This window comes from Brassica napus, chromosome A10 (genome assembly GCF_020379485.1).
Source record: "Brassica napus cultivar Da-Ae chromosome A10, Da-Ae, whole genome shotgun sequence".
Classification (NCBI taxonomy): Eukaryota; Viridiplantae; Streptophyta; class Magnoliopsida; order Brassicales; family Brassicaceae; genus Brassica; species Brassica napus.
The window spans coordinates 14284545-14311687 of record NC_063443.1 but is presented as its reverse complement, the minus strand read 5'-3'; the positions used below and the strand labels follow the sequence as shown (position 1 = coordinate 14311687).

The 27143-nt window shown below is 34.6% G+C and overlaps 5 protein-coding genes across 6 annotated transcripts; 2 read left to right on the top strand and 3 right to left on the bottom strand.

Moving 5' to 3' along the window:
- Positions 1-11916: 11916 nt before the first annotated feature.
- On the top strand, positions 11917-14382 carry LOC106371845 (putative MO25-like protein At5g47540). The gene is made up of 11 exons (XM_013811949.3): positions 11917-12237; positions 12359-12523; positions 12597-12715; positions 12794-12868; positions 12959-13052; positions 13132-13191; positions 13301-13366; positions 13451-13549; positions 13657-13701; positions 13802-13904; positions 13995-14382. The coding sequence occupies exons 1-11, from the start codon at positions 12115-12117 to the stop codon at positions 14081-14083; spliced, it is 1038 nt and encodes a 345-aa protein (XP_013667403.1). The 5' UTR covers positions 11917-12114; the 3' UTR covers positions 14084-14382.
- LOC106371844 (pentatricopeptide repeat-containing protein At5g18950-like) lies at positions 14359-16193 on the bottom strand. The gene has a single exon (XM_013811948.3). It carries the CDS (start codon positions 16004-16006, stop codon positions 14504-14506), a length of 1503 nt encoding a protein of 500 aa, XP_013667402.2. The 5' UTR covers positions 16007-16193; the 3' UTR covers positions 14359-14503.
- Positions 16194-17403: 1210 nt separating this feature from the next.
- Positions 17404-18524, bottom strand: BNAA10G16080D (membrane protein PM19L). The gene is made up of 4 exons (XM_013811947.3): positions 18279-18524; positions 17979-18198; positions 17852-17897; positions 17404-17767 (listed from the first exon to the last, which is right to left on the bottom strand). Exons 1-4 carry the CDS (start codon positions 18403-18405, stop codon positions 17648-17650), a joined length of 513 nt encoding a protein of 170 aa, XP_013667401.1. The 5' UTR covers positions 18406-18524; the 3' UTR covers positions 17404-17647.
- Positions 18525-18671: 147 nt separating this feature from the next.
- Positions 18672-21746, bottom strand: LOC106371840. The gene is made up of 4 exons (XM_013811946.3): positions 21560-21746; positions 20260-21338; positions 19277-20195; positions 18672-19194 (listed from the first exon to the last, which is right to left on the bottom strand). Exons 1-4 carry the CDS (start codon positions 21608-21610, stop codon positions 18766-18768), a joined length of 2478 nt encoding a protein of 825 aa, XP_013667400.2. The 5' UTR covers positions 21611-21746; the 3' UTR covers positions 18672-18765.
- A 2481-nt stretch (positions 21747-24227) lies between these two features.
- LOC106371839 (BTB/POZ and MATH domain-containing protein 1) lies at positions 24228-27129 on the top strand. 2 transcript variants are annotated; one of them, XM_013811945.3, is made up of 5 exons: positions 24228-25034; positions 25587-25970; positions 26070-26151; positions 26405-26681; positions 26793-27129. In XM_013811945.3, exons 1-5 carry the CDS (start codon positions 24640-24642, stop codon positions 26972-26974), a joined length of 1320 nt encoding a protein of 439 aa, XP_013667399.2. In that variant the 5' UTR covers positions 24228-24639; the 3' UTR covers positions 26975-27129. The 2 variants fall into 2 exon arrangements, with proteins under 2 accessions (XP_013667399.2, XP_013667398.2); XM_013811944.3 differs by lacking the exon at positions 26070-26151 and having other exon boundaries at positions 25587-25935.
- Positions 27130-27143: the final 14 nt, after the last annotated feature.

Genomic DNA, 27143 nt, shown 5'->3' with positions numbered 1-27143 from the left:
GATTTATATGTCAATAAATTGACATAAATTGAAGAAAAAGTGGGATGTATGAGTTGTATAACATATTAAATAACATGTTATTTTTTATAAACATTTAATATATAAATAAAAGTTACAGCTATATATATCAAGCAGCCTTAAGTGCACAATTATGTGACGCATGTCTGCTTTGCTTGCTTAACATGGGATTGTGTAACGCATGTTTGCTTTGCTTGCTTAACCGAGGATCAATGTTGAAGTTTACCGAGAAATAACATAGATCGTCGGTTAATAATTTATTGACCGGGAAATTACAAACTTAACAAAAAAAGAACCAAATATCAGGCGTGGCAACTTGATAATTACATATTTTCCCTTTTCAATTTTAATTAGGACTGAATGAAATGAATGCTTCGTTATGTGATAGTGTGATACCAAAAGTGGCATCTCAACATCATTTCTATTCTCCATGACAATTTCATGTTCTAACTCTGTATTCCGGCATTATCATTATCCATTGTTTTGAGGAATTTCGTTATATATAATCTGTCAAACAAAAAACATTAGATTAGTTTTAACTTTTAAGTTAGACCTATTTGACTAATTTAAGTTAAAACCGATTTTAAGGAAGATCAATCAGATATCCTTGGATGGAGTATATCAAAGTTTGGTTTAGGTAAAAACATGTATTTGAACTTAGATAATAGTAAACTAGATGATTTTAACATTTTACAACACTACAATATTTATCGATTGTAAAATGATGAATACAAATGTTAATCTCTTAAATGTATCATCGTTGTTAAAGAGTTAAAATATTACAACTCACTTAAATTATTTCAAAGACTTCATATGCACAAAAAAATTTAAGTTTTACAGCTAACACAAATCACTAAAACTACATAGGCAACATCAATAGTAAAATGATGAAGGTGGACTAGGTTTTCTGCTCTCGATTTGTTTACTATTGACTCTCCATAAGTGATTTCACATTTTACCTCTATAAAATTATGTTTTTGTTCTCGTTTTTTTTTCACTAATATAAGTTTTGTTTTTTTATTTAACTTCTTTTTTGAATTCAATGAATTACATAGGTGTCAATTTAAAAAGATAGACATCTTTAAAAATTAGTTCCACTCCAGATACATATTTAAGAATCAAAATTTTGAAGAAAATTATCGACAAACTCTATTCATATGTTAGTGTTCAAATCTAATATACCAAGGTGTTATAGATTATAAGTGCAGACTCGAAATATAAATGTATGTCTAGTATATATTCACCAGTTCGGTCTAAAAATCATCTAATTCTATAACAACAAAAGAAATTACTTATTTTATTAACCTATGCTTTTGAGGTTTAGTTAGTTAATAATATACCGATAAAAATATATATAATACTTTATCTTTTTTTTTTCTGAAACACGATATACTTTACCTTCTAGTATATGTAAATTATGTATAAACAAAAAACTGTTTGATTTATTAAATGATAAACCAGAAAACTTATAATAAATAGTTCAAATCTCTCATTTTTACAATTATTAATAGGTGTTTCTCTGCACCATGTGCAGAAATAAAGTTTTAAAATTATATTTATAAATAAATTTTGTTAATTTTTTAGTTTTATATTTGCGTACAATATCTTATTTTATATAAAAATTAAGATAAAATAAATATTTTTATTTACATTTATATTTAATAATATATTGAAATATTTTTATTTATTTATTTTGTTAATATATATTAAATAAAATTCTATAAAATCAAGGGAAAGTTTTGTTATGTATAATTAACAAAACATAAAATTAAATAATATTTCTAAAATTTGTAAATATTAAAAAGAAATAATAATATATGATTCGAAATTTTTTTTTTCGAAATGCATAAATTTTTAAGATATGTTTTAGTGATAAAAATTAAAAAATTATTTAAATAATATTTTCTAAAATTATTATATATTACTATATTTCTAAATTTAATATTTATTGTTATATTAATGATAATTTATAAGTTATTACATTATTCTAAAAGCTTACAGAAATTATAAAACAACATTAAATGTAAATATCCATGTCATAATTAGGCCAAGTTATGTCCTCTTTATTAGTTTGTCATGTCATCATTTTACTTTTAAAATTAATATGATTATAACATGTGTCAAAATCACTTGGTAAATAATGTATAGGGGATAGTTATATAGGATATTAAGGAGAAACAAACATTAGACGAATGATCAAATCTATCATTCTTCGAAGACAATAAGGTGATTAAAATCTTGTCATGATATTTCATTAAAAGTTTTGTAGAAAAAAAATCAAGATATAATTATTTAATCTGAATGAAATAATGTATATAGTGCTTCCAATATTAAAAATCAATTCGATTTGAAGAAGTGTATTTATGGAATTGTTAGGATCAAATAACATATTACAAACCAACACCTTTTGTTTATTTATAATCATATTTTTAGTAAATAAATAAAAAAGTGTCATTTTCTTTATTTTATATGGTATATAGTTAAACTTTAGTGATATTGACATAGATATACATATACAGTATAACCTCTTTATATTAATACTCTATAAATTAATATACACTAAAAATCTCTATAAAATAATATAATTTTATAGTTTCAAATTGAGTTTTTGGTTCAATTAGTATATCGATAAATTAATATCTCTACAAATTATTAAAAAAATATAGTTTTGGTGTAGTTCCATCATTATTAATTTATAGAAGTTTCACTGTAGTATATTTTAATATAAATATTTATTATTGACATTTTCTACTCATATGACTTTATTAACGTTTGTATATTTTTTTAAACAAAAATTTAAACTATTAATCATAAAACTTTTAATGTGAGATTTTTCAATACAAATTTAAAAATTAAAATGTTAATAGCTCAACATTTTTTCAATGCAAAATTTAAAATTAACATATTTTATATTTTTATATAGTATATAATTTAATTTAAATGATATATATATATATAATATGAGACTTTGTTTTTATACGATTTATGATTATTTGTATATCGCTTGAACGAAAAAAAATAAACCATTGATCACAAATTTTTTAAGGTGAGAATTTTACTATTTTTAGTAATTTATAGTCGTTTAAAAAATTCAAAATATAAAATATAAGAAAAAATATATCTTTTATTTATATTCCTAATGTGATTTTTTAATTTCTTTTGATAATATAAAATTAAACAAGAAAAGAGAAAGAATGCAAAAATTATTATCAAATATGTATTACTCATAATCATTAATTATCATATATATGTTAATCATATTAGGTAATTCCGTAGTTTTTATTTAAGGAAAAATAAAGTATATTATTTTGTACACTACTAATCAATTTGATAGTTAATTTAATAAAAAATATAATATATATTTATATGGACCAATTTATTTTTCTAAGAATTCTAAGAATCATCCTAGTGATGACACATATCTACGAAAACATGTTGTAATGCTTCAGGACTAATATATAGGGGATATTAATTTACTATAATTTTTTATTCAACATTATTTGATATAAGATATAAATGTTACTAAATATAATAGTTAATAACATGTACAGTATTTAAACGTTATTTAATTGAAATTATAACATTGTATATCTATGTAAGTTGATTATAAAATATCTAGTAATCTATTACAATGCAAAACATCAATATTCAAAAATTCAAAAGGAATGTACAGCATCAATTTTGATGAGTTTTTTTAAGACTGATTATTGCGCTCGCATTAGCGCGAGACAATTGCAACAACTAGCTAGTAAGTCATCATTCACAAATTGTTTTCCCCAAAAATATGAATGGTACCAACAACAAAAAGACATTAGATAACATCGAAATAAAAAATTCGTAGGTCAAAACCAACAATACTAAAAGCCAAAAAGAAAATCAACAAAACTACTATGCTTTGGGGGTTGAATGTGCTTGTTCCATGGTAAAGAACCCACCCTCATAGTGTCAACATTCAATGTTTCTTTTTCAATGCGTTTGTTCTACATCCACTACTCTACTCCTTCCGTTTTGTTATGCATATATCTTTTTATGCCACATTTTGTATGTTTGTTTTGCTCATGACATACATTTAAGCAATGTAACAAAAACAATTCTAGAGGGCAAGGCTTGAATTAACTGACTTGAGCAGACGATAACCTTTTTGATCAATGCTTCGGTTTTAACATGTTAGATAAAATTATGACGATTATTACAGTCACCAATCTATCAGTACGTAGTAGCATTTTATATACCAAAAAGGAAAACCAATTGATTGATTTAGTGCTTCTTAATTCTTCCTCATTACTATAGATAGTATTCTTAGCTTTAAATCTAAGATAAGGTTTTCTAAAAATTACCACGGTTATAAAACAAATAGTAGTATAATAATACAGTACAAACAAACTACACAATTGATTGGGTTGTAATATAGATTGTAAAGTTGTACAATTATGGTAATCGATGTGGAGTGGTGTGATATGACTGTATCTTACATGAAACAATCGTAAATTCCTTGTACTCAATGAAGTTTTTCCCATGACTGGTTGTGGTGTATTTTTTCAACCAGATCTTCGGGACTAGCTAGTGATTTTCACTATGTCTTATCCTTTTGGTTTTACCCTTCACTATCACTTATTTCATATAACATGCACAATGATAAAATCAGTAAAAAAAATGAGATATTTGATAATTATAGACTAATTATGCAAGGTTTCACAACGTGATTTCACGACTTTTAACTGATTAAAACTTATATTATTTTTAATGTTTAATGTTTTTTAGTGTTTCTGATATATATATAATACATGTTTCTAAAAATATTAATTTATAAAACTAACTTTTGAACATATAAGTTTTTAACTAATGTTTATGCAATTTTTTTTTTCATTTTGCTATTATTTGTGCCAGATCATTACTAATTCACTATAAGGTAAATGATTTTCCATTGATCTAGTAATATTTTAAAAAAAAACTAGCAAATAGATGTTGTAAATAGACAAAAATATATGTAATACTCCATGTTTTGTAGACAGATGCGCGTCCTCTAAACCAAACACAACCCAGTGGATTCAAGTTAAATTAAAATGAATCATACTAAACGTACCCAAACTGTTTCGTGTACTTTGTTTAGAGCCAACTATATTCAAATTGACCGAACCAAAGCAAAGATAGAAACCAACATAGTTTGGACGACACTAAGAACATTTCTACCCACCTCTATTCTCACCTTTATAACAATATTTAGAGGTAAAATCACTTTAACCCATATTTATTTTTACTTATAAAATAAAAATTGCTATTTTTTCTTCTACTTATAAAAGAAAAAATAATATTTTTTCTATATTTTGCTTTATATTTGGAAATCTCTATAGAATTAAAATGGATCAAAATAATATTTTTTCTATATTTTGCTTTATATTTGGAAATCTCTATAGAATTAATATGGATCATAATTGCAATTATAAATTTTCTTTATTTTAAAATAAAAAACAGGGAAATATATTAGAGATGGCCTAAAACAAAATGGTAACCAAATCCAGCAGAACTGCTGACACCTAAATAGAAGTAATGGTAACCAAATTATTTTAACTTTGGAGGTGTATAATATGATTAAGATATTATCAAAATAGATAGATATAAAAAAAAAAAAAGGAAGAATGGTTAAGGGTTAAGATAGCAGTAAGCACTATGACCACAATTCCACAAATAGAGAGCTGCACGCGCATCCACCAAGCTTCTATCTTCCACTCCCACAAATTATTACTCCCTCCGTTTCGTTATGTAAGCAGTTTTGCCAAAAAAATATTTGTTTCATAATATAAGTTGTTCTTGGAACCCAAAACAATAAATATACAATATTCCACTAAAAAACTTAAAGGCCTTGTCGTTAGTTTTCAGTTTTTTAAACACAACTCACAATGTCAGTCAACTAACATTTACTACTAGTTACCAAAAAATCTATTTCTAAATTCACTATAAATACCACCGTAACGTTTTCTTCTTCTTCTTCTTCTTCTGATGGAATTTTGTTTAAATCAAACAAGATATCGCTCTCATAATTTTGAACTGAAACATTTAAATCAAAATCAGACGCCATAGGAAAGAATGAGTGACCATTCTTGGTTGGAAGCTTAAATAAGCATATTACAAACTGTTCAAAAGTTTTACTTTGGCTCCATCATAAAATTTTGATTTTCTTAGTTTAAATTAGTTATACAAAAATTTGGCTCCAAAATATTGTAAAAAAGTTTTTAGAAAACTCAAACGTGTGATTGTTGATATTATTTTTTATTAATTTTATTACTAACAATAATCTCTTTCTAATTAAATGTTGCAGACAAAATAAATGTGTGCAATAAATACAAAAACGTTTTTATTGTTATTTTAGAAAAAGTTGAAGTTTCTTAAAACCCGTGCTTTTAAGCAAAACTGCTTACATAACAAAACAGAGGGAGTATTTATTTATCAATCAACTAATCATGTATATAAACTAGAGAATATTCCACCCATATCTTAGTTGCACAATACATAAAATTTTGAATTACATGATTATATATACTACTCACCCTTGATCTCAATTAGTTATGTAACATGGATATAGACATAGTGGATCACTTCAAGCGTGCCTATCTCATATTCATGCCCATCTAGTTTGCAAACAAGATCTAATTAGTTGAAAATTTTATAACACTCTCTTTCTTCTTCTGATTTAAAGCTGCGTGCCATATCTATCTTTATCTCCCGTTAGTTGCGTTTATTCTGGTTAACAAAAGAATATATTCAGTTTCAAAACGACAAAATACTCCTAAACTACATAATTATTATCGCCTAAGATTCAAAAGTTGAAGCATGACATATTTAGGTACGAGTGCTCTAAATCTCCTCAATGTATGTTGTGGAGCCATCAATTTGGAAGGAACAGCCGACGTGGAAACTAGTCCCATAGAAGAGGTGAGAATCTTACAGCATCATTGGAAATGAGCCCTAAATCGAGGACAAAACAAGAAAGTAGACCCACCAACTGATCAAATGCATTTCTTAAGACAGTGACATGTGAACATGGCGGCCCTACTAAAGTCACTCCTCTGGGTGACACCTATGTTTATGTTTGGTACGTTTGTTTATTTTTACATTATACTTTTCTAATATAAAATCAACAAATCTTATTAAAACAAATAAATGTCAAAATTGATCTAAATAATTTGACGAAAGATCAAAATTATGTTGTATAATGTGAAAAATAGTTTGTATATGGAACTTTTGTGTAAAGATAACATGTGATAATAAATGTCAGTCCAAGCAACAAAGTTATTGGATAAACAACTTTTTTGTAGTGGCACTACATTAATGAACCTATTTTCTTTATTAGAGATGTCATAAGTCATCTTCTCTATTAAAAGAGAAATACTATTTTTATCTACTATTTAGAAGTCTACTAGGATCATTTCATTAATCACATAATATGACATAATAATTAATAGAAATATTAATAATAAATTAATTTTAAATATATATTTGAATTTTATTTTCAGTTATAACAAAATCTGTTGAGAAAAATCTTCCAAAATCTTACTAAATTTTTAAATAACTTTTATTAGATATTGTATTAATTAATTTCGTAATTAAGTAATATAATGTTTTCATTTAAATAAATTATCATCTACCACTAAAACGGGTTCAAATTTGTTAATCATGTCAGATTTTTTTTATACAAATGAAGTTATTAACATATGTTAAAAATTTATTTCTACAGCTATATATTTTCAAAAATCATATGTTGAAGAATATTTTTTATTTGATTATTTTAAATTATGAAAACTCGAAAACATAATAAAAAATGGTAAAATGTATAAAACAAATCTCTACATTAATAAAGTAATAAGAAACCTAAACAATAAAATTAAAGAGTTATAAAATACATAACACTAAGATATAAATTGTATATTTAAGTTTATATAATAATATCAAAATTAAATATTTATAAAATGAAAATATACCAGCACGATGTGCGGGATAAACTCTAGTATATAGTTATAACCAGAGCAGCTCCAGCCTGAAGTTCCAGTCCAAAGGGATGACGAACATCTAAGACATATCAAATCATAAAATAAAAACATATTTGCTTCTTTCTGTTGTTTTTATTTTTGCGTTTTTTTTATGTAAACTAAACAAACAGATTAAAAAAACAACAGAGAAAAGATGTGAAGATATTTGTAATAGAGTTCCCATCCAATTCAAAGGATTATCTAAGTTAACATTCTGTTTCCATGAGTAACTTCTGATGGTTTAAGCACATGATTTATTAAGAGATTAAAAAGTATACTAAGTATGTTATTTATTTAGTCATATACATGTATGTAGTGCATAACATACAACTTTAAATTAAATTCACCTACGAAGATCAGAGTTACAAAACATTACCAAGATACTAAAAAACTATTATCCACATCGTCAAATATGATATATTTTAGAGAAAATTAATTCAATTAAATTGGAACATATTTTGTTCAATCTAAAAAAATTTAACTAAAAAATTTACAATATTTTCTATAAATTCACAAGTTTTGATATTATCGGTAGAGAACCATAAAATTGAGTGATATTGTATCATGCGCACACATGTTTATATCCAAAGTATAATTAACCAAAGAGGTCCACTCTCTTTACACACCATATGTTAATTCATCACTATGTCATGTTATGCACCCAATTTTTTTTCTCATTATATATTTGTTTCATAGCACTAATCAGGGATCTTAATGATATAGTGAGCACATCTCCTAGTTCTACTGAATCGGAAACCATGGCTAGTTTGGATCAATATTTTGGGGATAATCTTCTCTCCATAGCATGGATCAGAATTTTGAATTTCTCCAAAAAATATCTTTACTCGGACGCTGATACATATATAACGCTTCAGTTGTAATGAATCTGTTTCAGTTAGACATATCAAATCATAAGCTAAATATGATAATTTCATATAATCATAAGTGAAGAATATTTATATACTATCACTTTCGATTGATTAGCTATGTGTTTAATTGTTATTCAATTAAACTACAAAACTATTATAAAAATGATTTACGTACTAAATATTACATTGTTAGTGTGTTATGTCCCACATCGGTAATCTCAGAATCAGTCAAGTAATATATAATACACATGAGCCGGTTCACCTATTGCCTTAAGGTTTTGGATTGAAAGTTCATGTTTATCATGGTATCAGAGCGTGTTTTGATCGTTGGAGCACCCCGTGGATGTTGTCTCACAATAAACTCCACGCATCAGATGGTCATACCTGAGCCTGAGGAGAGGGTGTTAGTGTGTTATGTCCCACATCGATAATCTCAAAGTCAGTCAAGTAATATATAATATACATGAGCCAGTTCACCTATTGCCTTAAGGTTTTGGGTTAAAGCTCATGTTTATCATACATCAATCAAATTCCATAAGTTTTCTTCCTTACATATATTCAATTTAATCTTCAAGGGAAGATGGAAAAAGAGAAGCGCATGTGGAAAAAGGAGAGCGTATAAGATTAAGATGTACCTCGAGCCCAAAACCAAATCCATAATCAATCTCCATACTCGATAGTGATTGGTATATTAATCTATATATGAGAAATGATAAAGAGTACTTGTATCGTTTTTTATTAGGTTGTTGGGTACATATGAGGCAAATTATTATTCGATGTAAATCATTCCTCGTGCCTCTTATGCTATGTTCTCCTTTATTATAATCATCAGAATATTTATTTTGAAATTTCATTAGGTTGAGAATTATTAATAATAAACTAATAAGAAGAGGAAAAAATCTGATGGACCCTTATGGTTTCTCCACGCAAGATCATTCCACTGGAAGGGCTAATACATGCATGCATTATACTTTCGACTACAGGACCAACACTTGCTTTACTATTTAATTCAGTTTAGTTGATTAGACCTTTATGTTTACTAATGAAGTTTCTAGCCAGGACCAAGTTCTATATCCACAAGTATATAGTATTTCTTTTGTAGTGACACCAACCAAGGTCCAGTAACTACAAGTCTACAATTATATAAAAACGTGTTTATCTATGATGATATTAACTTGCTTCAACCGTTATCATCCAAAGCCGCAGACTCTACAAACACAAGTACATCGTTATCTCTGGCGCACATAATGTTATTTTCATAAAGTTGCCACAATAATGAGACGTGTTTGCGTAAGCATGCGTCATCTCTTTGTCATATTGTGCTAATCCAACAAAACATTATTACATGTGACACTTTTGTGATGAAGAGACTTTCAAGAGATTTGGCTCAGTCTTTTTTTTTTTCATATGATAGCTGATGATGAGAGAAGGGTGAAGCATGGAGGCCATCATGTTCCCTCTTCTCGGAACCCTCTGTCCTCTTCAAAAGGTATTTGATTCTCTCTCTTAATAAAATCCTTTCATGTACAGTTTAGTACATAAAGAAAATCCTTTCATGTACAGTTAAGATTCATTTCCTCATTACTGCTTCTACAGCTTCTGGTTTATTTGAAATCGTTGTAAGTAAAATCAGTATACTATATCTATATGGTGTGCCAAAAAGAAAATCCACTTTGGATTTTGAAATGAGGAGTGCTCCTAACGAGAGGATTATCAGTATCTTGGAAATCTTAAACAATATATGATGCATTGACTAATTGTCAGTTGATTTAGTTAATCTTATATTTTAATTTGGTTAAAGAATCTTGGTTCTTTGTTGCTTATTATTATAGATTACAACCCTATGCATGTATCCCTCATAATTACTTTTTTGTGTGTGCAATGCAGTGGAATATTCATCCTACCTTTGGCTTGTGGGCTCATTCATACTTGCTTATATAACCTGTTTCCTACTCCTTTATATGTCTAATCTAACTAATACATATATATGTACGGTTGATGAATATCCTACTAAGCCCCTATAGTAATGGCAATCAAAATGTTATGTGAGTGTGACTCAACCGATTATAAAAGAACAATAAATAATCGCAAAATCAACTTAATTGTTTGTTTTGTAGTTTATTAATTAACGATATATTATGTCAGATGATAGTTTTTGATATATGCAGTATACCTAATTTACAATATTAATTTTTCTTTAAAAGATTTCAGTCTCTTACTAAAATAAAAAAAATAAACATACACAGAAGAAACACAGAAATAGAGAGGGATATTTGTTTCTGAAACACACACACATTTTTAAAGTCCCATTAACTAAAAATAAGATTAATTAATAGTAAAATGAGAAACCTTGTTAAAATTATTCATTTTCATATAACTAAGCTACTCCAATTGAACATATATCAAAAACCTATTTTTTGAGAGCAAACAAGAAGAAGCTGTATATGATGATGATGTTGCAGGGGATATGAAGAGTTTGATAGGGAGAAGGAACATTGATATGACAGTGTCTCCAAACCATAAGCCCCCCAACTCCTGTGCAATCATAACATATGTTTGGCTTTTAGGGTTTCATTTTTAACTATCTAGTAGAGAAATCATAAGCATATAGTCTAGATATCTACAACTCTATATATTTGTAACCCTCTATATTGGATTATTGTTCTTGAGGAATAAATTACTTAGAAGCTTGCTTGCGACATGTCTTACTATTTGTATTGGTGATACGTGATATCTGACGGGTGATCCAAATCATTGTATCTATAGCACGGCAATTTATTATGTATATTTGTCAACATCTACTTTTGAATCTGCAAAACACTTTATTATCTCTTCCAACTGAAAAAAGCTATGAAAACGTTAATTGGGCCTTATTGGGCCAACATGGAATAGATCAAGACAAAACCCATGAGTTAAAAAGCCGTGCATTAATTACTTTTTAAAAATCCATTACACTGTGTGAAAGTGAAACTAAACAGAAGTTTGTTTTGCCTTAACATCGTGATTAGAAAAAGCAAAAAAAAAAAAACATGTGCATGATTTGATTTGACCATCTAGCTTTGAAGCGAGGGAGAGAAGGAGGACGAAGAAGAGAAGAAAAGTGTCGCCCTTTTTTTTCTCGTAGCGCTATTGAATGAGTTTCCGATCCACGATCTCGTCGGTGAGCTCAGAATCTCAACAAGGAATCCGAATCTGATTCTCTGATGTCGTTCTCCTTCTTCAAGCCATCAAGGCCCAAGACGCCTCAAGAGGTTGTTAAGGCGATCAGAGACAGCCTCTTGGCTCTCGACACCAAAACCGTCGTCGAAGTTAAAGCCCTCGAGAAGGTTAAAGTTTTCACCTTTATAGGCCTTTACTACTCTTGAATTTTAGATTCACTCTTGATTGCTTATTGTAATTCACTCGGAACCGTTGAAATTGGGAATTGTTTACTTTTGTTTTTGTTAGGCTTTGGAAGAAGTTGAGAAGAATTTTTCATCTCTGAGAGGAATGCTGTCTGGAGATGGCGAGGCTGAGCCAAATGCTGATCAAGCTGTACAGTTAGCATTAGAGTTTTGCAAAGAAGATGTTATCTCTCTTGTTATTCATAAGCTACACATTTTGGGATGGGAAGTAGGTTTCAATCTGCTTCCTTTGTTTGTGTTAATTGAAAACTGTTATTGACCCAGTTGAGCTATGTTTGCAGACAAGAAAAGATTTGCTGCATTGCTCGTCTATCTTGTTGAAGCAAAAAGTTGGGGAGGCTTATTGCTGTGTGCAGTACTTTGAAGAACATTTTGAGTTGCTTGACTGTTTGGTTGTATGGTAAATACTTTAAAGATTGGATCTTTTTTTCTGTTCTTTGATTTGAATCCTTATTGATAATTCACTCTTTGTGAGCAGCTATGATAACAAGGAGATAGCTCTGCATTGTGGAAGTATGCTTAGGGAATGCATTAAATTCCCAAGTCTTGCTAAGTAAGTCAATACCACTGTGATTCCAAAGCTGTTTTTGTTGAGTTGAATTCTTTTTTCACACGGTTAAAATTGGTTGTAGTGCCTTTTCAGGTATATTCTAGAGTCTGCTTGCTTTGAGTTATTCTTCAAATTTGTGGAATTGCCGAACTTTGATGTTGCTTCTGATGCATTTTCAACATTCAAGGTGACTTTTTCACTATTGACTTCAACTCGGTTTTTGATTTTGGTTCTTTACTCAACACTTTGTTAACCTCTCTTTGTAGGATCTTCTCACAAAACATGACACTGTCGTCTCTGAGTTTCTCACCTCTCATTACCCTGAGGTTTGCTCCAGCATCTTTTTTATCAAGCTTATATGAAAAACTCAAGAAGCATTTCTCGGTTATAAATCCTTTATTGAAATGAATAAACATGTCTTCTCCTTTGTTTCAGTTCTTTGATATATACGAAAGGCTTTTGACATCATCAAACTATGTGACGAGAAGGCAATCGTTGAAGGTTTTGTTTGCTCCTTTTCTGGTGCTACATTCGTCTCTTATTATAATTTTTGTTAACAGTGAAACTATTCATGGCTGGATTTAGCTTCTCTCGGATTTCTTGTTGGAGCCTCCAAACTCCCACATAATGAAGAAATTCATCTTAGAAGTTCGTTACATGAAAGTGATTATGACACTTTTGAAGGTTAGCAATGAGTTTGTAACTTCCATCTTTTTATATTTTTTGCGGTTAGTTTATCACAAACTCATCAGTTGGTTTTCATGTAATGGTGTTAATGTTAATTTGAATAGGACTCGAGCAAGAATATTCAAATCTCAGCCTTTCATATATTCAAGGTAACATGACTCACTTTGTTCAAAAAACGCAACTTTATCTGGTAACTAAACTGTTAATAGGTCTCTCTGATGAACCGCATTTTATTTGTGCGCTTTACAGATCTTTGTTGCGAATCCTAATAAGCCACAAGAAGTGAAGATCATTTTGGCAAGAAACCACGAGAAGTTACTTGAACTTCTTCACAACTTGTCCCCTGGTAAAGGTAACGACTCAGAACTAGTCGAGTAGTGATCTTATAGACACTACACTCTAAACTAGACTTATTCCTTTGCTTTAAAAAATCTTATTTTAGGTTCTGAAGATGATCAATTCGAGGAGGAAAAGGAGCTGATCATCGAGGAGATCCAGAAAATGTCTCGCCTGAAAAACCTTGAACTGTGAACATACTTTTCCTCCGTTCCATGCGGTGATTCCTGAGTCCTGTAAAAGAGCTTTCTGGTGATCTCTGTCTCAGAAGTTTCATAACTGTATGAAACTGCTTGTTTTCCTAATACATGTAGTAGAAATGTAACTTTTGATTCTCTGTGACAGTTCGCTGAGTTGCTCTGATCCCTAAACTTGTCTCTTATTAAAAAACCATAACACCTTGTTACCTTTTAATAATTTCATATGAATATTGTGCTTTTGTATGTAATCTTTGAAATGGATATAGTTCATTCAATGAAACCCCTTTTGTTTTATTTCTCAAGGGAGAACAAAAAAAAATACAGATCAGCAAAAAAAAAAAATGAACATGACCTTTTTGTTTATGTTGATGAAACAACCTAATGTTACAGTTCTAAGACACACAGGATACTTCTTTCAAGCAACCTCTAAAATCTCATTTAAAGAAGCTGCAACCGACTCAGACATCTTCAGGTTTCTCACCTTCTGAAGTGCAGCATAAGTCCTATCAGAAGGCTTCATCCCCAAGGCCTTGAGCTCCTTGAACAGACTAATCCCTTTCTCAACCTTATTCTCCTTGCAAAACCCTTGAACCAAAGCGTTATAAGTGATCGCATCCGGCTTAACTCCTATGTCAGACATTTTCTTGAAAACCTCAAACGCCTGATCCGCTCTTCCATACGAGCAGAACCCCGTGATCATCGTATTACAGCTCACCGTTGTCTCTCCAAACCCATTTCTAAGCATCTCTCCGTAAAGTTCCCTAGCCAGCACAACTTCTCCTCTCTTCAAATGCGCATGTATCATCACATTGTAAGTAAACTCATTAGGCCGCATCCCTTTCTCCATCATCTCAAACCAAAGCTTCCTCGCGCTCCCGAACCACCCCATCTCACATAATCCATGTATCATCGTTGTATACACGACCCTGTCAGGCGCATAGCCTCTCTCTTTGAGGCTGTTGAACACACTAAACGCCTCGCGCTGCTTCTGATTCTTGCACAGCCCCTTGATAATCTCCTGGTAGGTATAAATACTCGGGGAATGGTTCCACGCGATCATCGTGTGGAGAATCTCAGACATACAAGCGTAGTTCCCAATCTTACAAAAGCCAGATATCAATCTTGAATACACAGCGTGTCCTGGATCAAGCCCTTGTTTCAAAACCTTCTTGAGTAACTCGTACCCTTCTGAAACCTCACCACCGTCGCACAAAGCTTGAATCAAACACTGTATCCTCTCGAGATCAACAACCTCGGTCTCTTCTTTCATCTCCTTGTGAAGCTCCCAGAAGAGATCTAGTTTCTTAACTTTCAAGCAGCCTAGTAAAACAGCATTGCAAGTTGGAACAGTAGGAACAGTTCCACTCTCTTTGAGTAGTGTATACACTTTAATACCTTCTTCCACCAACCCATCTTCACAAAGACACTTCACGTACCGATCTAACAGTGTCGCCTCAGGGCTAAAACGAGTGGTGTCGAGAAAGCTTTTCGCGGCTTTAACGGCTTTCGCATCCAAAAGAGCACCGAAGAGAAGGTTTAAAGAAACGGGATCAGGTTTGTAATCAAAGGTGGAGCAGAGCCAACGGAAGAACCAGAGAGAAAACATAACGTTGCTGTTGGTGTTGTTGTTGTTCTGTAAAGTCAACATTTGTCGGAAAAACAGAGGATCTGCGAAATTAAACGAGGGGAAATCAGATACCAGGGTCTGCTGCCATCTGTGTCTCTCTCTGATGATGGTAGTGACGGTTTTAGCCATCTCCGTGTAGGATGTTAAAGCCTGATGCGCATCGGAGTTAGGTTCGGTACTGCTGCTCCGAGAAGGAGAATCGAGGGTTAGAGTACGTATCTGGGTGGTGTTGTTGTTCTGACGAGAGGGGTTTCTGATGAGAGTGATGAAATACGACTGACCTCTACTCATGCTTGATGATGAAAAGGAGAGAGTTTTTTTTTTTTTTTTGTTAAATCCGGGAGAAGAAAGTCGAGTGCTCCGCCGGAACCCTAGATTTTGATCCTCCCCAATTTGATTCGGATCTTCTTCATCAAAGATTTTAACTTTCTCTCTCTCTCTATTTGGCTTAGAAGAATAATAAAGTTTTTAATTACATTACATGATCAAAGTTATCGATACGGCGGTAATAACGACATTGGCTTTTTAGTTAAAAAAAAATGTCAAATTGACTGCCGGATAAAATAAAAAAAAAGGGATTGCTTCTTCTTCTTCCTCTCTCTATGCCTGCCACAATCAATTTTTGTGGTGAAAGAGTGTCTGGCTTTTACGTTCTTGTGTTGATGTTGGCTTCAGTTCAGTTCAGTTCAGTTGAGATGAGAGTGCATCTTATCTGGGGTTGGTTGATAAAATCTCCTCCTTTCTTCTGAATTCTCTAGTTTTTTACAAATACACGATCATAGTTAGGAAGGAACTCATTGTCTGATGTGAGATTTTCCGATGAACTCTTGTGTGTATTTTTCTCCCCTTCTTTCGATCATTTGCATTGAGCTTACCAGTGTTGGTAGCGAAAGGATACCCATTACGTGTTTTTGAAGTGAGTAATGATCACCACCCTAAAGCGGTTTCTGATAGTGACAGGGTTGGGAGTTTTGTTCGGCTAATTATTGGGTTCAGAGTTAGGATCAGTCAAATAACAGATGATTGTGTCGACACTACTGTTAGAGTCTACTGGATTTGCTGCTGCATCTTTTCAAGAGCCATGGATTAGCTAAAAGGGAAGCATATCTTCCATCGAAAAGAACCGGATGTAGTGTTTGTATCTGTTAGTCACGAGGTGAAGACTGTTGTTATATGGATCAAGGTCAGACCGGAAAGATCGCAAGGGGTTGTGGTACTCCGTGATTTAGACCGATCGAGTACAAACCAGTTCAGCTTCTGTAGACCGCTCCTCAGCTGATGGATGCTCTCACGGAGGAAGTAAACTCGTGTCATGATGTAAAATTAGTAGTGATACTGTTGGGAAAGAAGTGCAGTGCACTGCTGAATCTGGCAAAACTTCCACAAAGCTAAGTTCTTGGTAGAAGACTGTTTAAAGACTTACGAAAAATGAGCTGTGAGTAGGTTCTTGGTGAGAAAAGAGAGTGAGAAAGATGCTGTGACGTTCAGTGCGTCGAATCTCAGCTCGAGTTGTAGCTGGAAAGATATAGAGTTTGGGACTTCGTCTCTGGAGAAGTATAAGCTTGCTTATGAAATTATGCGTGAGGGTGGGAAGAAACTTTGTTGCCAGAGATGAGAAGCTCGGTTTGAAAAATGTAATGTAATGTAATATCATGTTATTAAATCTCTTTGTTCTTGACATTCACTAGTATTAACCCAACGAGTTTAATTAGTGGATATATGAGAGTCTTTACATAGTTTCAGATAGTGCCGTATACAATCAAGGTATAGAATAAAAATAAATGAATACAATAGACGATGAAAACATTATAATATACACACACAAGACACAAATTACACAATCTCAAACTCTCGGTTTATGTGTAAACAGTTTTTTAAGAAGAAGGAAAATACAACCAAACCAATATATAAATTGTCTCTTAGTCCAGAAATTCAAGCTCTCCCGACATGAGGCCTTACTGCGTCGACTGTTTCTCCAACTCCGACGTGAATAGCTCCGGTGCACAACAACTGAGTACCACTTACTATTATTGTCATCACTTCAAGAGTTCTCTGAACACCGGGAAACAAAATTTATTGTCATGACTTCATGATAGATCTTAAACTAAACAGACAAAACCGGTAATAAAAGCTTACTAGATTGGCTTCGGTCCAGCCTATGTTGATTTCCTTACAAGCCAATCTGCACCAAGAACCAAACCGGTTTATATGTGCTTATTAATTGAATTGGATTAAACCCCGGTTTGATTATGAGCTTTTTTACCCCATGGCGAGGAGAGTGAGAGACCAGGAGATGAGAGAGGAAGCTGCGGCGGAATGGAGATTCGGAGAGTCCCACTCAAGTACGTTCATGATTCCGGTGAGTGATGTCGCCATTCCGACCACGCCAGCTATCAACGTGAATATCACGAAAAAGCCAGTCGCCATGTTCCCCACCGGGAAGTATATCGGGAAGATCTTCGCCGGGAGAGACAGCACCGACGCTGCAAGAACCACAAAAAAAGATTGATTGATCACATTCAACCCTGAAGAAATTGGGATCATTTTATTTATTTTTAGTTACCGGACTCGCGAGCTCTCTCGATGCCGTGATTAACTGCCCAGGCAGCGATGATGGTGACTACAAAGTAGAGACCAAGATTCAGCAACAGAAGCATGAAAGCTGCCGACTTTGATCCTCCTGAAGCCATGTTAATGCCTATAAGAAAGATTCTCTGAGTTTTCCGACAGGGCTTGTAAGAAAACCAGACAATGTCCTTTTTTCTCTGTTTCTGTCTTGGGATGATCACAACATCTCTGTATGTCTGTATTTATATATTTATCCAGTTCATATGAATAAAACTTTTCTTCACCTACAAGCAATGTTTTTAAATTCTTTACTTCGTCCTTCAATTTGGCTAAAGAATTATATACCTAGCTTATTTGCTGTCTTCTGCACAGCACAAGAAGAAAAGAATAGCATAACTTCAAATCAATAAATTAAATAATGTATTACATAATTACATTTCATTTGTTCTTCATTCAAAACAATTGAGTTATATTTTCATGGTTCAGTTATCCTCAAGAATTTTCAAGGCTAGCTCAGCTAGCGAATGGACCGTCCTGCTATGACGGCTTACTCCAACAGTACCAGAGAAAACATCGAAGTTCTCAAGCTCAGCCGTAGTTTCGAGAACCTTCTCAAGCTCTTTCTCCAGACCCAACTCTCTGAACACCGCTACATTATTCTCCATGTCATCTTCCATCATCCATACCGCCAGCTCGATCGCAAATCTCCTGATTCTTGGCACCTTAATCGCTGGTTTGTCGTGTTTTCTCAGAATCGAGACCAACGAGTATGCCAGTTCCCGCCGCCTGATCCCTGAATCCATGAAAACATAGCAGGAATCTTCTGGACTCATGAATCTAAACACTTGGGCTGCTAACCCCACCATCACTTCCTGTAGTTTGTTGTCTTCTGATGTGATTGACTTCAACACCTGCAACAAAATGAAGAAAGTATCAGGATTTGTTACTCAATGTAGCTTTGAGTTGTACATCATTGTATATCAGAATACTAACCGTAGGTGCTGCTGCTCTAACGAACTTCAGTTCATGAAAGCAATCATCCCCAGAGTACAAGCACAAGTTTCTCAACACTCTTGCAGCATTCACACGGATCAAAGGAACTTCAAGTGCTTCCACAAGCCTCCCCATCACTCCAAGCCTAAGAGCATGGAGGCAGTTGCCTTTGCTCTCCAACACAAGCATCGCTATCGCCTCCCCTGCAGCGATCCTCACACATCCCTGATTCCCATCGTCTCCGTGAGTTTTAAAGAAAATGTTGAACAGCTCTTTCAAAACACCACCCGTTCCGCCAATTCTCTCCCTAGCTTCCGTGTCAAGCGCAAGGTTTGTCAGTATCCCTATCCCGAGCTTCTGCAGCTTCGGGTATCTCCCCCCGTGTCTCAACACATCCCTCACGTTGCTAACCGTGAAAACAATCTCCGAGATCTCCCTCCTGAGGCACTTCCCTGTGTGCCCAGTCGTGCTGGCTAACATTTTCACCAGCTGCAGGGACCGTTTCAACGTCAGAACCTGTGACCTAGCAACCTCTGCGTTCTCCTCCCACAACAGAACTTGATCCACGTGTGTGAAATCAATTATCTTCGGGAGAAGACCCCTCGTGTTGCCTAGCTTTCCACAGTTATCATGATCTTTAGCCAACTTCTTCAGAATCAACAGTCCCAAATTGTTAAATCTACAGAAATCGTAGTGTAGATCATGCTCATGGAACACTTTCTTCTCCCCAATCTCATCTGGAGCTTCACCTGATGACCTCGTGCTCTCTAACAACGATGAAATCGATTCCATCGCACCAGAGATCCCAGCTACTCTTAAAGAGTTCTGCTTTTTGCCAGCTAGCTTCGATACTATCTCAGCCGCTGATCTCCTGATCTCTTCCTCTTGCAGATCTTTCCAGTTCAGCATCTCCACCAACCTAGTAACAAACAAAAAGTTAGTAACCATGTTGATTCCAATCTTCTCGAGTGTAAAGACCAAACCTTTCAACAACAGGGAAGTTGATTCCGATCTTCTCAAGCGTCTCCTCCGAGTACCGTTCACTAACTGCAAACTGTCTAAGAATCCTAGCCCCAATAAGCTGCTCATCAGAAGAGTTAGACCCCAAAAGCTCCATACCAAAGCTCACAATATCCATCTTCAACCCATCAAAGATACTCCCATTCACACACTTAGAGTAAGAATCATAGAAAAACCTCTTTATCGAAACCAAACCAGTAGCCCCAAACTCACACTCTCTAGTCACATTCTCAAGCAAATTACAAACACTCACTCTCCACTCCCAATAAGCTTTCTCAGCTAAAAACAGCAACGCCTCAGCCAATGCGAGCGAGTAGAATATGTTGAGCGCCGACTGTCTATTCCTCTTATCCGTATCCCCCTTGTGAACGTCTCCGTAGTTGTGCCTCACGAGCTTGTACGAAGACAACGCCACGCACGCCGTCGCGGAGAGGAGCTGGAGCCAGTAGAGGAGGCGGCTCACCGCGCTGGAGATGAAGAACCATCTCGCGTACGGAAGGAGAGGCACCTCTGAGCTGTTCTTCCGCCACGTGGCGGCTTCGGAGTCTCTTGTAACCGTCGTCGTCGTTTCTCTCGATCGGATTCGGAGGCATCTGAGGAGGGAAGCTGAGGTCGATCGGAGAGCGCGGAAGCTGCTGATCCCGACGCCGGCGATGGTCCACGTGGCCTGGTGCTGCCACTCGAGCTCGTGGCTTCGGCTGAAGATTCGAGCGCCTTCGATGAGGAGGATGATGGTGATGAACCAGAAGTCCGAGCCGTCGAGGGTGATCGCGAAGCCGCCGAGGAGGACCACCGTGGCCCAGATGAAGCCTAGGGTTCCGATTCCGGTGGCGGTTTTCTCGAGGATCGCGAGCTGGAGAGCGAACAGCGTTAGCTGCTTCTCTGGAGCGGGGGTCGTTGATTTACTGCGAAACGCGGTCGCGGAGGAAACGGAGGCTGCGTCCGCGGTTTCGCCGCTGTCTCCTTTCTCAATGCTGCTTCTTAGATCGAATACGGTGTCGTTTGAGCCTCTAGCTTCCTCCAGTTTATGTAGCTCCGACACCTATATTGACATGAGAGTTTTAGTAACTATTAATTCTCTTTAAATGGGATTTTTATTGATAGAAATCTACATAAATATGAAGAAGACATATTATTTAACGACAATAATAATGTTAGGTTTATCAATATTAAAGTAAAATATACAAAAAGCTTTCAAGGAAACCTAAACTCAAAAACAGCTCAAGTACAAAAGTATACGTAAGAAACTAATATGAGTAAAACCTGCAAACGAATGCTTCGATCTTCTTCTTCTTCGTAATTCCTTGAAGCCATTATAATCTAGCAACTTAAATCGCCAATGGGAAAGTTTTATTTTCGTTCTTTCTGTATCTTTTTGGAATAGTAATGACTTGAGAGTTGTTGAAGTGGTGATGCAAAGAAATGTGGAAAGCATGGTTTTACTTTCTTCATATATATATGGTCGACGTATATAAAGAGAGAGAGATGAAAGCAAAATAAGCAAAAGAGTAGAGAGCAAGGTTGCAAATAAGCTTAGTAACGCAAGAGGAAATGTGCAAGAAAGTATAACTTCAACATAATTGTTGTATATGCTTCACCCCAGCAAATTTATGACCAAAAGTTACATTTAAACAACCAAATAACAATTTCATGACATCTTCTTTTTGTTTAGAACTTAATGCATCTTTTTGTTTTTATTTTGACATCCTTTTTCTTTATCTTTTTAACTTTTGTCTTTTTCAAATTTTCCATATAACAGTACTAGTATATTAAAAATAAAAAGTTTAAGGATTGCTGATCTTATGGTTATATGTTGCTTGACTTATCTTGATTTTGTTTACCTTCCATAAGCAAAAAGAAAACAGCATTTAATTACATCAATAATTGGATGATTTGTTTTCCGTCTTTATGCTAAGAAAATCCATGCTTGTTCGTATAGTAGAGTGTGTTTGCTTTGCATTTGCGTCTAGAATTTGTAGAAAATGTTTGGTAAAGAAGTTATATTGCACATTTGCGTCTAGTGTAAACATATATTTTGAAACTTAAAACGCATAATGATCAAAATCTACACAATCAACATTATCAGTCATTATTTGATTAGGATGCATACATTAATGTAGCTAAAAGAAACCTATAATGTGACAACAACTGATTTTCCTTTTTTGTTTTGTTTCTTAGAATTCTATTTGGGTTATTGTGAAAAGAAAGAAGAGTATCTATCGTTAAGCCACAATGGTTGAAGGTTTGTACTTGTTGTGTTTTAGATAAGTCACGAATTTTTACCTTATTTGGTACTAAATGCGTTAACGTACGCAAGAGTAATGAAACCTAATCTGTAGTTAAATATAATTAGTGAGTCAATAAGTCGATGAGAGTAATGGTGACTTGCAAGCATAGGAGTTCCAGCAGAAGTCTTGTTGTGTGAAGCTAAAGGCTTAAATGGGATCCTCCTCTTTCATCTTTCAGGACCCACTTAATCCTCCCATAATAGAAAAAAACACATATACTTCCCTTTCAAGATAACTAATTATGGTGATCTGTAAAATCAAATATCAAACCAATATACATAAGGATCACATCTTATAAAGATTGCCTCTTACACATCCTTGTAAGACAAATGATCGTGTCTGCATCCTTTTCCAATCTCCATTAATGAGTTACTCAAAGTTATAACAACATTTGGCTCTCTGTTAGACATTGAATCTCATGTTTGTGATGAAAATGACAAATGAAATGACAACACAAGAGAAATGGGTGTGGCCATCGGCCAACCAATCTGTTAACAATGTTATATAGCCAAAGGTAACACCAATGAAGAGGTAGGTATAGCTTGGTGTTTTCATTTCATTACTAGTAATCTTTACAACTAAAGTAAAATAACAAGTTTTTGACCCAAAAAAAAGAGTAAAATAACAAGTTCAATCACTGTTTTAAATTTCTGTTAGATTCGGGTTTATTATGGGCTTCCAACTCAAAACCAATTGGCTATTAGTGGATTGGCCATAACCCTTTATTTATTACTTAATGTCCCATTGATTTTCCAATGTGGGATACATATCTCTTAATACCCCTCCTCGAGATGATGGCTCTTATCGGCCAGAAATCTCGGAAACTTTTTAAGACAGTTATACTCGGTCGAGCGAGTCAATTACGACCTATATACCCGGTCGGGTAGGGTTAATATTAATTAGAGGTTTAACTTATTAGGATCTGGTCTCTGATACCATGTTAGATTCGGGTTTATTATGGGCTTCCAACTCAAAACCAATTGGCTATTAGTGAATTGGCTCTAACCCTTTATATATTACTTAATGTCCCATTGATTTTCTAATGTGGGATACATATCCCTTAATAATTTCTTTGTACATAAATCGATTTTTTGGATTGAATTAATTTTACATTCTCTTAAAAAAAGAAGTAAAAGGAGATGGAGTTTCAATTCCACAATGGTAAGTTCAATTCAAAAACTGATAGAAAATCAGATTTGCTTTATAAAGCAAAGTACAGATGAGAAAAACGAAATGAAATCATAAGATTCTGACATTCAGACAACTCTCTGGTCAACCCTAGACTTCTCAGCATCGAGAATTGACTCAACACGCTTAACCGAATCTTCAAGCTTCCCTTACACATTCACCACCACGTAATCAAAAACCTTTACATGCTGCCTGATGCCTAGTACCTTCTCTCGCCGTACCAACCCCAATAAGCAAACTCTTCATGACTCTCAGTTCTCCGATCAGCCAACCACTCAACCCTGGCAACCTCACTCAGTCACTCCACCACAAGGAAGATACGCACAAAGCAGAGTTCCCAAGAATCTTCCTCACCGTTGTGAGAGGTTCCTTTTGCTCGGAGCTGGCGGTTAGGTCCGTTAACTTTTGACCCACCACACCCACCTTCTCGATGGTTCGTGCTTTTTGAAGTTAATGTCAACAAAAAAATATAAAAAAACGGACGTTACAAAAAAAAACGGACGTTACAAAGTTTTCAAAAGGTTATATATTAAATATCAAATCCATGGCCCAATAATATTCAAGAGATGCGTCTATTCACATTTATTTTTGTTTCGTGTACATAAAGATTTGCACGTAAATAAATACTAATCAACTACTTAAAAAAAAAATTAAAATATAAAGACGTTTTAACTGGCTAACATTGTCCTAACTTGTTTTAAAAACCTCATACGCTCTTTCCTTCTCCTTCCTTTTTCCTTTTCCACCGACGCCACCGATCTCCGCCGGAGACTCTCTCCGATTATCCTCTCCCTTCTGTATCCCTCCAATTTACAGATTCGATTTCATCTCTTCCAAAACCCCCTAATCGAAGATCTCTCTTTGTTGATGGGCACCGCGGAGGTTTCCGGATCTCCGACGAAATCGCCGCTCACGGTATCGACCTCCGTCACAGAAACCCTCGATGGCTTTCATGAATTCAAGATCAGCGCCTACTCTCTCACAAAAGGCCTCGGCGTCGGCAAATTCGTGGCCTCAGAGACGTTCACCGTCGGCGGTTACACGTGGGCGATCTACTTCTACCCGGATGGGAAGGGTCCGGAGGATAACTCGACTTATCTTTCTTTGTTCATTGCTTTAGCGAGCGAGGGAGCTGATGTGAGAGCTTTGTTTGAGCTCACGCTCGTGGATCAGAGTGGGAATGGGAAGCATAAGGTTCATAGCCATTTCGGGAGAGCGCTCGAGAGCGGACCTTATACTCTCAAGTATCGTGGAAGCATGTGGTGAGTAGTTCTTGTCCTCTCTCTCTCTCTCTCTCTCTCTCTCTCTCTGTTTGCTGGAAAGGTTTAAACTTGCAATGAAAGAACACGTTTTTGAGTGATTTTAAGGCATTGTTTGTTGTTGAAATTTCTTTTATCTTCTGATGACGTTAAGATTGTTCTGATGTGGTTCCGTGATGAGATTGATAGGGTTATGACATGTTTGTGTTGTTTCAGTGTTAATGATGTATATTATGGTGAGTAGTTCTTGTCCTCTCTCTGTTTACTGGAAAGGTTCAAGCTTGCAATGAAAGAACGCCTTTTAGAGTGATTTAGGGTCATTTTTGTTGAAATATCTTATGAAGGTTATGATAATGCTTTGTAATATGATTGATAGGGTCATGCATGTTTGTGTTGTTACAATGTTAATGATGGTTGCTTCGTTCAAGCGGTTTTGTGTGGTTTTCTTTTATCTTCTGATGAAGTTAGAGTGTTATGTGATGAGATTGATAGGATTGTGGCATGTTTGTGTTGTTTCAATGTTTAATGATGTATTCTGGTGGTTGCTTCGTTCAGGGGTTACAAGCGGTTTTTCAAGAAGTCGAGTCTAGAATCATCAGATTATATGAAGGACAATAGTCTCTTGGTTCGGTGCCGTGTTGGTGTGGTGAAGTCGTGCACGGAGGGGCAGAGGAATTACAGCATCCCTGTGCCAATTTCTAACTTGGGCCAACAGTTCGGGAATCTTTTGGAAAGTGGGAAAGGTTGTGATGTTACTTTTGAAGTCGGTGGAGAAACATTCTCTGCGCACAAGCTGGTTCTTGCAGCGCGTTCCCCAGTTTTCAGGGCACAGCTTTTTGGCCCGTTAAGAGACAGAAACACTGACCGCGTAGAGATAGACGACATGGAGTCCCCCATTTTCAAGGTCCTCTCTTTAACTCTCTTTTTGGGATTGCTTCTGTTTGGTCTGGTAATGTGTAAGTAGATATCTATAGGAAGAGATAGATTTGTTGGTTAGTTGCCTTTGTTTTCCGGGTGAGTGACTGTGGTGTCATACAGGATTTTCTATTCACGAATGTACCATCCGGGATCTTCTCCTGGGGCGCTACTCCTGTTGTTGAGTTTACTCACCCAGGATAAGGTTCTTTCTTTCTGCTTCTCTTCCTGGTTGGTTTCATGAATGTTTTTTTTTTCCTCTTTTTCAACCAGACTTATAGATGCGGTTTAACTAAGTGAACAGATTGAATCTTTAGCACATTAGTGAGATTGGCTGGTGGGTATAGTGAGATAGGTCTTGTGATGTAATGAATCTCTATCTGTTTTCCTTGCTTTAAGTTCCAGTCTTAACTCCTGGCGGTCTTTTTCTCCTTTTTTGTTTTATTGTTCTTGTGTAGGTTTTGCTCCATTTTATCTACTGGGACGAATTGCCTGACATGCAAGAGTTAATGGGCACAGACTCTAAATCAGCTTCTACTCTTGTGGCTCAGCATCTCCTTGCAGCTGCAGACCGTTATGCTCTTGAGCGGCTTAAAGTGATCTGCGAGTCGAGACTTTGTGAAGGAATCACTATAAACACTGTTGCAACCACCTTGGCCTTAGCGGAGCAGCATCATTGTTTCCAGCTGAAGGCAGTCTGTCTCAAATTCGTTTCCTTGCCAGCGAACCTGAAAGGTAAAGGAAAAAAAAAGGATCAATCTGTTTCCTGTAAGGTCGTTCTGATTCAAAACTCTACTCGTGTAGTTAGGCTTATGTTGTTTTCCCTCTTGTTTTTTTTCTTATCAGCTGTGATGCAAACAGATGGGTTTGATTATCTGAAAAAGAGTTGTCCATCTTTACTAACTGAGCTATTGAAGTATGTGGCGAGGCTTGGTGAACACTCTGTTAGTGCATCTGGGTATCGAAAAGAGATGTTTGCTGATGGTTGTGATGCAAATGGAAGAAGAGTGAAGCAGCGGTTGCATTGAACATATCTCTGCATTGTATAATTGCTGTTTAATGGCTGATCTGATTTGATTCAGCAGGTGAATTAGCGTTTGCATTGTATAATATTTGTTAAGGATAATGTCTGATCTTAAAACAATCTCATTCGGCAAGTTCAATGAATCCTTTTCTAAAGCTTTCTATCAAAATCAA

Bases quoted from the DNA above. Each gene is read 5' to 3' on its own strand.
- LOC106371845 (XM_013811949.3), top strand. From the start codon at position 12,115: ATGTCGTTCTCCTTCTTCAAGCCATCAAGGCCCAAGACGCCTCAAGAG. The intron at 12,716-12,793 runs GTAAATACTTTA...CTTTGTGAGCAG, and splicing joins CTTGACTGTTTGGTTGTATG to CTATGATAACAAGGAGATAG. The intron at 13,702-13,801 runs GTAACATGACTC...TGCGCTTTACAG, and splicing joins CAGCCTTTCATATATTCAAG to ATCTTTGTTGCGAATCCTAA.
- LOC106371844 (XM_013811948.3), bottom strand. From the start codon at position 16,006: ATGAGTAGAGGTCAGTCGTATTTCATCACTCTCATCAGAAACCCCTCT.
- BNAA10G16080D (XM_013811947.3), bottom strand. From the start codon at position 18,405: ATGGCTTCAGGAGGATCAAAGTCGGCAGCTTTCATGCTTCTGTTGCTG. The intron at 17,898-17,978 runs GTAAAAAAGCTC...TTCTTGGTGCAG, and splicing joins CTCACTCTCCTCGCCATGGG to ATTGGCTTGTAAGGAAATCA. The intron at 17,768-17,851 runs GTAAGCTTTTAT...CCCGGTGTTCAG, and splicing joins GCTGGACCGAAGCCAATCTA to AGAACTCTTGAAGTGATGAC.
- LOC106371840 (XM_013811946.3), bottom strand. From the start codon at position 21,610: ATGGCTTCAAGGAATTACGAAGAAGAAGAAGATCGAAGCATTCGTTTG. The intron at 21,339-21,559 runs GTTTTACTCATA...ATGTCAATATAG, and splicing joins ATCGAAGCATTCGTTTGCAG to GTGTCGGAGCTACATAAACT. The intron at 19,195-19,276 runs GTTAGTATTCTG...ATTTTGTTGCAG, and splicing joins TTAGAGCAGCAGCACCTACG to GTGTTGAAGTCAATCACATC.
- LOC106371839 (XM_013811945.3), top strand. From the start codon at position 24,640: ATGGGCACCGCGGAGGTTTCCGGATCTCCGACGAAATCGCCGCTCACG. The intron at 25,971-26,069 runs GTTTGGTCTGGT...GGTGTCATACAG, and splicing joins CTCTTTTTGGGATTGCTTCT to GATTTTCTATTCACGAATGT. The intron at 26,682-26,792 runs GTAAAGGAAAAA...TTTTCTTATCAG, and splicing joins CTTGCCAGCGAACCTGAAAG to CTGTGATGCAAACAGATGGG.